This window comes from Mastacembelus armatus, chromosome 4, assembly GCF_900324485.2.
Source record: "Mastacembelus armatus chromosome 4, fMasArm1.2, whole genome shotgun sequence".
Classification (NCBI taxonomy): Eukaryota; Metazoa; Chordata; class Actinopteri; order Synbranchiformes; family Mastacembelidae; genus Mastacembelus; species Mastacembelus armatus.
Window position 1 is genome coordinate 11,465,008 of NC_046636.1, and position 13,182 is coordinate 11,478,189.

General features: G+C 39.2%; 1 protein-coding gene across 1 annotated transcript in view; it reads left to right on the forward strand.

Moving 5' to 3' along the window:
* The window catches only part of adgrl2a (adhesion G protein-coupled receptor L2a), an 88,962-nt gene that overhangs the window by 9,344 nt on the left and 66,436 nt on the right, over window positions 1–13,182 (forward strand). Inside the window, exon 2 of the mRNA XM_026323530.1 lies at window positions 11,254–11,438. Within this exon, the coding sequence (XP_026179315.1) occupies window positions 11,363–11,438 (76 nt within the window). The 5' untranslated portion in view covers window positions 11,254–11,362. The remainder of the gene's footprint in view (window positions 1–11,253; window positions 11,439–13,182) is intronic.

The following is a 13,182-nucleotide window of genomic DNA, read 5'->3' on the forward strand; positions in this document are numbered from 1 at the left end:
TCTCCTCGCAAGTCCTCAAATCTTTTTTTAAATAATAGATGCATAATCAGATACTTTACACTGTGACCTAACAATTTCAACAGTAGACGAAATTCTTGCACTTACTGCTAGTGTGAAAATGCAGTTGTAATTGTGTTTTTTCAAAAAATGTCAGGTTTCAGGTTTTACAGACTGTTTTATGTAGTGTACTGCGCTACATAAAACCTGTGTAAAACCTGAAATTACTTTTTGCTGAGCCTTATTTTTTTTGGAGAATGATGACACTGAGCAGTTGTCGCTAGATAATTCATGAAACGCCAACAAGCTAATGTACGTCTTTGTATTTTAATCTACAGTCCACCTGCGCCTGTTGCGTTCTCATAAGAAACAACTAGTAGTATTAAAGTGAACATATGTTTTTGTCCTTATGAACCACTCAATGAATAACATTTCAAACAAGGGTTAAATGATGACTTGACAAAAGCCCTGAGCAAACTGCACAAATTCTGAAGTATCGTGTCTGTGCCCGGCAACACGTTTCATTTTTAGCTTCAACATCAGTAGCTGAACCGATGTGATGAATGCTATTCTGTAGTAGCTGATGGAAAAGCAGTAAAGAGGACAGTCAAATGGGGGGCAGCCATGGGTACATTTTTGTCACTGCAAAAAGTGGAGCCAGTGGCATTTCCGTCATTCATCAGCCCAAGCTGATTACTAGTGAGTCTGGAGTGAGCTGACAGGATGTGGCTCCTGCAGCCATTACCATCAGAAATAGGTCCAGCAGACCCGGGGGTAGGCGGGGAGCTGCAGCTCGAAGAGGCCATGACCTGCCTAAAGGATGGAAAAACTTTGCTGTGCTTTGCCTGATAACATCTCTCAGGCAAGCATCTCTCAGTATTTAGGTGAGGTAGTATGTTTTGTTTAGATATTTAGTATGGCTTTGGAAGACCTGCCTCTGATGAATCCCAGAAACTTTTTGCTCTTTGGCAGTGCTGAAATGTAGCTACCAGACACCTAGGCTGAGTCTAACACTCAGCGAGAGACGGTGAATGTTGCAGACACTGCAACGCCTACTCACTTTACTGCAAGGGCCAAAAAGGGATCTTTTATTCTCTCACCTGAAAAGGCTCATAAGTTTCTGTGCATAGTGGAAACAGTGCAGCAAAGGGAGGGGTGTGCAGTCATCACCCGAGGACACTGAAAAGATTTTCTGAAGTTGCTCTTAGCTGCATTCTTGGTATTTAAACTTTAATAGAACTTAAACATTTTGCACTAAGAGAGAAATGTGTAATGAAGCTTTCATAATATGATTCCTACAACTGGAGCATGCAGTAATAGCCCCAAACAAAAGTGCTAATTGACACAGTGGATATTTTGGTGTATAAATTATAGAAGAATGACAGAGATGGAACATATTCATAGGACAGGGCTGAATATTTATTAGCGAGTCAGGAATTTCTCATTTGGAGTTACAATGCGTCACTGCTTTTAATGTGTGGTTGTTATTCAGATAGTTAACCTCTTTTTTTTTAAAGTTATAAAGTTTTTATAAAGTTAAATTTCCTTAAGGTTTGTGGAATCCAAACTTAAAGCTGACATTTACAGTTTTTATTTGAATATCAAAACATACAAGAAGCGCTCTGAGTACATTAATTGTTAGGTCACTTTAAAAATTATTTACTCTGTTGCAGAGAGCGGCAATATTATAAGGTTGCACAATTTAACTCATGATTTATATGTGCAAGAAAGTAAGAGGTTTGTGCCATTATTGTGCAATTTTTAAATTATTAGCACACAAACTCAATAATTGTTTCACTATGTTAACAAACAGGGTTAAGGAATGATAGGAATTAACAGTCTACAAGCCGTTTTAGTCAAATGAGACATCATTTATGGACGTGGCTCAGTGCATTATGTTGCTCTGAATGGTGCATCGTGTTAAGAAACCACCTCACAGAGACGCTTCAGAGGAGAATTTTCCTCCTCAGCAAGAGTCCTTGTCAAAATATCACCTTCTTTTCCACCATGGGACGTTATCATCGCTCACTTCATATTCATAGTGAGTCTGATTCTACTGTCATTATTTTATATAACAAATAGCTATAGCAATTACACTTCAGTGGATTACCTATGCAGAGATACAGAGATTAAAATATGTGCTACCTTCAGCGTGGCGGTTCAAAGTTGCGCCCCGTATTGCAATCCACTATCGTTTGGCAGAGCACAGAATTGGTCAACCTTTCTGAGTTTGTTTGGGAATTTGAATGCCTTTGGTATTCAAAACAGGAGGACTTATGACAGGGAGATAATTTCCTGGTGAATGTTTTATCGCAGGCTGCTTGACAGTCTTTTGTATGTGCCTGCTCTCTCTCCTTTTCTCCTTAGATTCCCTGACTTTGGTCCAGTTATTCAAAGAGAGAGAGGGAGAGAAAAGGAAAACCCAGTCTTTCCCCACCCTTCTTTTGTTATCACAAAAAAAGCAAACATATTAAACATACACAAGGTGCAGAAGCAGTGATTGCTGTATCTGCTTTCCTACTGTGGGTGGCAGGGGGCGATAACATAAGCCACAGATCCATTACCATAATTTTTTTTAATCATGTCAAGCTTGAATTATGGTTGGTCGGAAGCTGAGGAATATTCTTGAAGAGTGTTTTTTCCTATGTGATAAAGTGTTTCAAACAAAGTGTGCTGAACATTATACTCTACTACTGTCACTGTTTTGTTATGTTTTACCAGTATGTGTTTATCGGTTGAATTTGTTTCCTTTGTGATGTCTCTCTCATCCAAACTTGAGCTGAAACTTTTCTCAAATTAAATAGCTGCGCTCTCAGTCCCAGTGAGAGGCTGTTCCGCTGTATGGTGAGCATAGAGGAGTGAGGTCCAACTGCACCTTAGTTATTAAAATGGGGGATTGGAACAGGCCAATCTGAGCTTGTTTGCATCACAATCCCCCAACCACTGCTGATGTTATGCTAATGAACACCATGAAGAAAGCTCAACCCCAAAACTGTCCTCTCCCTTTCACAGCTGAAGGTGGGGAGAGGGCAAGGAGCAGTGACACCGAAACTGCATAAGAAAACCTAATGATGGAGCCTGAAAATTCAAAGAGACTTAAAGTACTCCTTTTTATCATGTTGCTGTGCTAAAAATGTATAAGATGCTTGTTTTTTTTTCAATCTACTAATTTTTTTTTTTTTTTTTTTTTTTTTTGAGAATTTGTGTTATGTTATTGTTCATCCAAGTGAGTAAAGCATTTATTTCTGAGCAGCAGCTAAAGGCCTTTTAGACATTTTCTGTGTCTTTGAGAAAGAGGCCAGTGTACCTTCATCAGGTTTAACAAGCACCATTACCTGTCAGGGCAGTACTGAGTGAAGATTTAGAGCTGACAAGTGATTGCATTCAGGAAAGACTACACCCACTTCTTTTGTCTGAGCTTCCTGAAGAGAGACAGTGCTATACCTTGTTTTTGGTTGACATACGCTGCGCCCCCCTGTCTGACAAAGGCCATCTTTTACACTGAAAATAGATATGGCAGCACTGGGATAGAAATGTATTAAGCTGAAGCAGACTATAGGAGATCCAATGCACTGCTGAAATAATTTGTATAATCTTCCTTCTGCTGTAAGGGTAGAGCCCTTGTACTCTTTTCTATTTTTATGAGGTCTTAGATTATGCTTTGTCTCTTATTTTGGCTCCTTGTATTTCCTCTGAGCCACAGAAAGGTTAAAAGCCTCAATTAGACATTGAGCCAAGGTCAGCCACATTATGCACAGCATCGCTATTCTGAAGGAATTAGCACCCTACAAAAATCTTAATGTCCACCACTTCAGAAACACAATCACTGCTTTCTAGGCTTGTACAGATTTTTATGACAGAGCCTTTTTTTTAGCTGCTTTCTTGAACAATTGGAAGTGCAGTGGAAGAAAAATATATTACACACGATCAATACAACGATGAGGTGAATCCAAGTTAAAGCTAATATTAAGCCATTGTTAAATATACCAGTCATAAAGGAGGAACTAGTGCTCAACAAGCAAGGCAAACAAAGAAGCAAGGGATTTTGGAGCTTTTAGACAGTTAAAATGTGGCTTGTGCAAAATGGGCTCTGATTCAATATGAGGACTGTACTTTCAGCATAAGCCAAGAATTTATTTAATGACACATCTTTCATTCAAGGTGGAGTTAAAAATATTCTCCTAGTTTTTTTTTTTTTTTGTCCCAAAGATAATTGCTCCGTTTCTTTTGTTTCTCGTCACATAGATGAATAGAGACAAGGATAAATGGTTTATTTTCCTGCTTGCTCCCTTTCCATTTTAAACGTCTTTCACAAGTCACTTCTCCGTTACCTTTTTCATGTTCTGTGTTGCTGCCCACTACCTTAAAAATTAATCATCCTGTTTAATAACGCCTAACGATCACAGTGCATTATTGATGGTGAGGTCCTTAATAGAAGGATGGAGCAGGGGTTTTAACCATTCTACTGCTTATTTTGAAGGGGGAGGGTCATAAAAGCTGCTTACTAGTGCATATCTGAGTAAATACAGCACATTATTATCCTATACTTCAACCAGACCCCATGCATCCAAATGGGGTTCCTCCCTTTTTAAACAGGTTGCTTTAGATGAGTGGTGACATAAAAATAAATATGTTACATGAACGCACAACTCCCTTGTTGTGCATCACTGTGAATGGGCAGTTGTTCATTGTTTTGTCCCCACTGCTTGACTTGACTACACTGCAGTTTATTATACAACAATGATCTACTGGTGCTGAAATTGAGAAGATGGGTTTGGGAGAGTGTCTGGGCCAACTGCCGAGCTCAGTTTGTATAATCCCTGATTTGTTTTGACTAATTTAGCCATGGCACAACAAATGTTTCTTTTATGGTGTCCCAATGTTCACTCTGCAAAGTATTCCTGGGCACATACTAATTGGATTGAGTTTCAGGACAGGGGAGTACACACTACATATTGAATGCTTCCTGCGTATTGCAAGGTGAATCGTTCCATGTGAAGGACTTATTGGACTTGATTGGCAGGTACTATCACCATGAGATGCCAATATAATGGCGAGGCTCCCATTCCTGACCTTCCTATTTATCTTGCAGTATTAATGTCAACCTATTAATTCCTAAGCGAAGGAATATTTGGCAAAGACACCGTTTAATGGGCCTAGCTGAATCATTCTTATCTCAACAGACCTGAAAGGAATAGTTTTGTGCTATCAGCAAGTGGAAATGACATTTTGAAATTTCATTCGAGATAATCCACTTCACTTCCCAGTAAAACATCAAAATTACAACTAAAAGTGTATGGAACCTGTCTTAAGACTGTTACTGTTGCGAATTATGTGGCTATAATCCATGTGGACAGACAGGTGTAGGTATCTTTCAGCACTAATAGGATTTTTGTTGCATTGCTAAAGTGATTATGAGGCTATGGATTTAATATATATTCAGTTAGAGGGCAAAGTAGCACTCAGCCCCTAGAGTTAAAAATAACATCTTAGATCCACAAAATCATGTTATATATCAACATTTTTAAATTAAGGAATATTCAATGATAAAAATAAGTTCTTCACCTTTAATTACGCCTCAAAATATGCTTTTTTTCCAGCCTGTAAGTTGTTTGTGACAGTGTTACCATTTTTGTCTCCATAAATGTATTGATGAGGTGGAGTGTTCCAGGCTTTGACTCATGATTGCTTTATTTAGTAGCCATATGTCCTGACCAGTGGGGAGTACTCTAATCGATTAATTGAGTGGCTCATAAAAATGATGAATGGTGCAAACACCAAGAGCAATGAGCACGACAAGCACCATGCTTATGTCATAGGCTCTGGCTTTTGCCTGCTACTGCGTGGCTTGCATAAGAGCTGGGTATTGATTTATTTAATCCAAACATTATGATCCACAGATTCAAAAACAATTGTTTTTATGTACTCTGAGATGATGAAATGGGTTACCTAATACCTAAAAATAAGTAAATATGGACCTGCGTTACATTGTAACTACCGGAGACGTGGAAAAAATAGCCATCCTGATTAGACATCTCAGGGGCATAATAGGTTTGAACTGTCTGAAGTAATATTTTATGGTAATGATCTTCTCAAAATATTATATAACAATGTGGCTCCAACCACAAACCCCTCATGCTTTGTTTTGTGCTTTGTTTCCCAATCCCCTTCACCCTTTGTGCCCCCATAAAGTAGCCAAGCTGTCCTGTTGCGCAGCATGCGTGTTTGACCTGGTATTTCGCTGGCTGAACTCCTGTCAGGGTCAGGGCCTGCTTTTGGGGCAGCAGCATTCACACAGTGTTTGGTTCGATGTCATTCAGCTCTTCTGGCCCTGTGCTGGTCTCAATCATTCCCTCAGTGTAGGGGTCAGCCTGTGATTCCTCCCTGCCGAGTATCTGACTCAGTGGGGCTCCAGACTCATCCGATCACCAGCCCAATCTCTACCCTCTGGAGTGCGAATTTTCTGATTTACTCTTGCAAATTGTACATCTTCAGCAGTGTCAAAGCAGGAATGCAATCTCTTTTGGGAATATATTTCCTCCACAGCTGAGGCTGAGTGTTCTGTGAGTGAGCTCAGTGTCCCCAGGTTTCAGTTTTTCAGCGGTTTTTCTCTCAAAGTGGGCATGAGAAACAGAGATAAGAGGAGTCTTATAGTATGTATGAATTCATGTATGAGGATGCTGTCAGGAAAGCCCAACAGAAACCAAATGTGTTGCCCTCATTCAACATGTGGTGGTCTGTTGGCTCAGATTTACATTTCACTGAATCTCTGGCCCCATGTTTCCCTTCCTTTGCATCCTTATGATGTTCCGTGACAATTAACATCCCAAGGCTTTCTTGAGGTTTGTTGAAACCTCAGGGGCTAATTCAAGGGTCAAGCAAGACTTGCAAGCTGTCAATCTTTCATTGTAACTTGAACCCCCTCCCCCACTCGGGTTTTTTATTCCAGGTCCCCCCTCTATTCTCCCAGACCTCATTTAATAGAATGGCCCAACTCTTCTTCTATTCTCCCGTGGCCCTCTAACAGCTAAAGAGGGACAACCAGGAGCTTTGTCTACAGAGCCTGGCATTCTTTCACATCTGCCTCTTGTTTTCAGACCCCTGTTGCATTGAAATTTTGAACTGTCCTTTTCAATCAACCCTTAAATCCCTACATCAACCCCTTTCTTCTAATAACCCCCTTCCTTCTAGTTACTAAGTCTTTTATCTTCAGACCAGCTGAGCACATGCAATTCACAATTTTGTCACTCAATTGTCAATTATAAAACATTCTGTTGTATTGCGAATATATCAAGTACACATATGTTTAAAGCCTCTGGGCCCACGCCCCTGTGGCTTTTCCATTTCTTAGGGTACTTAAACATCTGTCTGCAATGACTTCATATTTAGCCAAAACAGTGTGATGCCTGTTGACATTTTAGCAATCTGTGCTTAACAATCACAGAACATTGCCTTGATCATCTTGTGAATTAGAGGAAAGCATCTTGATGATGATGCTCTTCATCGTCTGTCCATCCCCCATAAAAGCTTCAAGTCCTATCACAACAACAAATTGTTGCAGATACTAAAACCTGTTTTAGTCAAGGGCTATTTAAGAAAACAGTCAAGGTACCATCACCAGCAGTTTCTGGTACAGGGCGGAGAGAGAAAAGAAGGCTCCAGCTGAGAGGGGAGACCTCAGCACTTTTAATGAGGAGAACAGCAGTCAGGCAGTCTCCCTCCAGTCTGTGCCTTTGGTGTCTCAGCATGTTAAACACTCACAGCATGGTACCAAATATATTAAAGTATAGGACTGTTATCATCGATTTACAGAACACCCATCCCCATGTACTAGGGATCTACTGCATTTTTTTCTTCGTGGCAGGGGGTCTCGACTGCCTCCGAGGCAAAACTGTTTAAAGGCATCTTGTCTTTGTCTTCACATTCTGACACAGGAGGTCTGTTGAGCATTCTGCCTCTTTTGTACACTAAGCATTGATGACAACGAAGCAAAAATAATCATATTGATTCAGTGCTGTTATGTCAGCCTGAGAATTATAATAGTTTGTTTACATTTGTAAACATGAACACCTGCAGCCACCAAAGAGATGTACAAATCTATGAAAATGCATACAGAAGTAATTAATGTAGTGCTCAGGTATATGGTATTTTATTTTTTACTACTACCTCGAGTTAATATTTTTAGGGTTAAGGAAGCAAGATGATTTGACAGACGAAATGTTCCCCAGATAGATTTAAATGTGTTTGAGAAAAGCTCTCAGCAGAAGGGAAATCATTGTGTTTACAGGCATAACATTCTGGTTATAACCTATATAAGGCAGTACACCGATTATTGAAAATATCATGTAAAGACCTAAACCAGGTTATCTTGCTAGTGTCAAGGTCATAAGCTGAGCAGACATTGCATCAATCTTTGACATTACACTTGACACGTATCGTGTAGCGTTTGTGTTTTGATTCTGTGCACGCACCACAGAGGTCACTGAGTGAAATACATGCAAAGTGAGAGTATATGTGATAAAACCGGGGTTGAGACTGGGTATGGTGTGAAAATAAAGGTCCTTTTTTTTTTTTTTTGATTGACGGTGAAACAAATTTAATTCTACAGAAAACCTCAGGACTATCACCTCAGGCGAGAGGGCCTGAGCGAATCTACCTTGTAAAAATTTGATGTTAAAAACAATTAACAGCAATGAAGTCTGTTCATCATTTCTAATATATTTCCCCTTTGTCTTTGAATATACACTGCCTCACATTATTTAGCCTTCCAAATCAAAGTAAACCAATGATTTATTGTTTATTGAAATATCTCCTTCTGTTAACACCTAGAGGAAACTGTTTTAAGATCACAAAAAATTTCTTTGTGTATGACAGTACAATGACTGAGTGGGATCATCGTGACTCAGATCTCAACATGCCAGTGTGATGTTAGTATTGTCCGCCTTACTAAGCAGACAAAACAGTAAGAACTAAGACTTTGTCATACACAGTTGAGGATCTTTAAACATCTATACACACTATACAGCTTTCTTGTAGAGATAGTCTGATTTAGACCTCATTATACTGTATAGACCCTGAGTGTAGGCTGATCATACATAGCTACTTGTCTGACAAATTTAATTAGTGCCACATGCACTTATTAGCACAAAAATACAGGTTAGGGTTTTGTGGGAATCCAATATGTTTGGTCCCCATGATCAGCTTTCATTTGTTGAATCTTATGACTGCATATTATTCCACTGAAACTAAATATACTGTGGCTGCAGTACTTTGCTCCTGTTAACCTCTTTTAAATGGCTCTAAAATTAGAGGTCTCAGGTGAGGCTTAATGTTATACTAGATGAGCTGATTATGGCAGGCTTAATTATAACTTTGTTGGCTAATGTGTGCGCTCTGCATGTTTTCGCAGTGATGAATTATTACAGTGTCTGAGAAGTCAGACAAAATAGATCAAAGAGTCTTCAGGCCATGGATATTCTCCAGTGTGGAGTAGACAGGCGAAGCCGATTTGTGCAGCTGTGACTGTACATGACAAACAGAATTCCTCACCATCTTTTCAGCTGAGTTCTCTTGTTATCTGCTAGTGCAATGGATAACATTCAGTCCCTTGAATCTTAACAAACAATCGCAGGCTGCAGACACTGAAAAAAAAGGAATGTTGTTTTTGAATGTGCTAAAAAAGAAGGAAAAAAAAACAGTTTCTAATGGGGTCCTATGTGCCTTGTTGCCAGAGTGATGCCATATCCCATGGTGAGTGTGCTAATGGTTCACGGGAGTGAGAGGACGGAGCTTAGCCCCGGCAGTGTAAACACACAGACAAAAGGGAGCCGTTAGTAGTGTGAAACGCATGCCTGGACGTGCAGGTAGGCATTAGGTTTCACCCTATACAGCTTCAGCGCTGTATCCATGACAGGGAGGAGGCCATTTGCTTTATAGTGAAAGAGCAAAAACAAACATTCAAACAGACAAGTACTAGAGGGACAGGTATGGCTGAGATGAGAAGAGAGAGGGGGCGAAAGGGAAGGGGCTGGAGAGATAAAGCAGTTTGTGGTCAGTCACAACAGAGAGAAGTGACCATTTGCTTGGTAGTTTTCTTCATGTGTTTGTTTTTTGACCAGAGCACGGGGGTGGAAAGATTCACAAACTATCAGGCAACTGGAAGCACTGCTACTTCTGAATCTCTACTGAAATAGAAGTCAAGTGCCAGCAGTAGTAAATTCAGCTTATATAACACATTGATGTAGCTAAACTGTATTAAGATAAATATGACTCAATTACATATACAGTTATATCTAATCCTTTCCACAATGTATAAAATCTATTATGCTGAATGTTTTGGTCATGTATGTGTTCTAAAAATAACGTAACATTAATATTTGAGTAAACGTGTAGTAGTATACATCCACCTCTTATGAAACTGAGTTTTTCCATTGATTACTCAGACAACAACCAAGCTAATGCAAACCAATAGGACTGTAGCAGGAAGGAAAGCTTTTGGACTAATGTTCACTAAGCTATTACCATGGATAATTTTAGCATTTAATGATACTGTCAGTTAGTTTAAGATTTCCGCCACGTGGTTGTAAAGTTTAGATGGTGTATCAATTTATAGATGGTTTTACAATACAGTTTTTGATGGAGATATTTTTTTTTTTTTTTTTTTTACTTTAAGACTGATTTGAAATGTCACTGTGCAAAAAGGCTTTGTTCCACAACAGAGATGTTTTTTAAAATTATAAATCTCTGCACATGGTAAAGTTTAAAATCGGTCCCGTTATATCTCAGTTTGTTCTATGGAATGAGAAATGAGATTTTGCAAAATTTTTAAGATTTATAAATGCTCAAAAAGCTGTTTTCTGAAGCAAATATGGGAATTTGACATATCACTGATAGGTTTGGCATCACTTTCTATAGGTCAAGAGGATATGGACAAGGGCCGGCCTTATTCATTTGATGCCAGCACTGGTCCCTCCCTCTCCCTGCCAGTGAAATGGTTAGCATTCAGCTGCTATTAAGGGATTTCTCCTCTCAGGATTATTGACCTTCTGGGCTTATTTTAGTGGCTTGTGTGGGTTTTTAGCTTTTCACAGTTTAAGGTTTGTTACATTTCTGCAGTGGAATGTATGTACAGCATCAAGTGCCTTGTGTTTCAAGTGTGACTGTGTGAATTCCTATGTTAATTCACACTGAGTGAAAGGTCGCATGTGGAATAAATTTTATCCCTGAACCTAAAGTCTCTCTTGGTCTGCTCCACAGGTGAGAGGATCAATGATGAGCATCCCTGAGACCAGTTGGCTTGGACTTTTTTAATTAGAACCTTTTAATCACAACACAAACCTGCCACAACCCATCAGCACCAGGCACCATGGCATGCTCCCTGTGGAAACTACACACCTTCTGCTGGTTTCTCATCATGCTAGCCCAAGTGCACTCCACAGAGGGTAAGTACATATGAAACAGTCATCTTTGTTTTCTCTATAAACAGACTGATTTGTTCTCATTCCAATATTTTTATGCCATATCATGGATGAGCGCTCTTTCAGGCTCAATGACAACTTGTGCCAGAAATGATAGTTTTTTGTATTGTCTTATTTAAGAGCAGTGAAACTGTGACTCAAGCCAAAACTGAGTGCAGGCAGTGCTTGTGTAAGTAATGCAGCTGTGAGGACAGTGGGCACAGGCGGATGGGGGATAATCTTGAGTGGTTTCATTAGTTGGTAAATTGTGATTTGTCTGAGATTTTCTGCTTGAAAGCGTCAGTTGTTCCCAGTGGCATCAGAGCTGGTTCCATTTGTAAATTTCTCACTAAAATGTTCGGTCTCATGGCAGGCACACACAGATTTCACACCTCGAAATATATAAAGCTTGAATGTGTTTTAATCATAGTGCATTTAGCTTTGATTAAATCATTCTTGTCTGTATTGTAATTATAAGATTTATGCATCCAAATCACATCTCATAAGCTATATCCTGTACATATTAGCATTTAATCACAAGAGCAGAATAGAAATAAAATACGATGATTGGATTTAGAATAAACCAAAGTTGGCACCTTTTCAGTGCAATATATCAGAGACATTACAGATTTGGTTCACGGGTGCCAACTGTTGAAGTTCTGGCCAACTGTTCACTACCTGCTTTATTGATTTTTATTTATTTATTTTTTTTGACTCAGTTATGTAGAATTATTCATTCAAGTCTGAAAAGTAATAATTTCTCAAGATGACTAATTTACAATGTAACAAATCACACCAGCCTGATATATTATGACATATTTGTTCTTTAAGTAGTATCTGGCTTAGATTTGATCTTTCATATAAGGTGTGTGAAATTTAAGTAGTGTATGTTCTCTGTAGCTTGAATTTAGGAAGTACAGTCACAGAAATTACTTAAACATGGCTGTCCATAATCGTTCCACATTATTCCATATATGTCAGCACTCTTGATATTTAGTCGTAAAAACATGCAAAGAAAACTGGGTAGACATGAGTAAATCTATTTAGGGACAAGAATGATACTTGCCACCTTAGAGAGTTTCTGTCCCCTGTTGCAGTGCCCCTTGTGTTACTGGGTGCTCCATAAAAGTCAGTTGACAGTGTTTGCAAGGTGGGAAGCCAGTAATGGATCTTGCACGATAAACTCCAAATGGCTGTTAGGGTGGATCTGTTCTAGGTGAACCCTGGTATATATTATGGGACCTCTTTGCTGACACGATGAGGTAACACATGATGATCTAAGCTCTCCTTAGGCAAACAGAGAGAGTAGATGACTGTAGTACAGGCAGAAATTCTTACTCCAAATCGGTTGAGAGAGCGAGTAAAGACAACAAAGGAATATGTCCATTTATTGATGACATTTATCATTCACCTCTTTCCTTTTGTTGCCCCTCTCCCCTTCCCTCCCCACTTTCCATCTCAGCCACTGAGATCAGCCCAGAAACAGTTCATTACAAACAATATCCCCAAGTAAACATGCTTCATTAAACTGCAGCTACCCCTAATATCTTTTTAATGCATTTTTATAATTGAATTAAATGGGTTAGTGGAATGCTGTAAATAGTGTAAAGTTTGTTTTTTTTTTTCTTTCCTTGTTTTTGTGTTTGAAGGAAGAGATATACACACAGCCAAGATTGATACTGTAGCTTTCGGTGTCGTGTTGCTGTCTGTTTTGCCTTCTAAGTCCTTT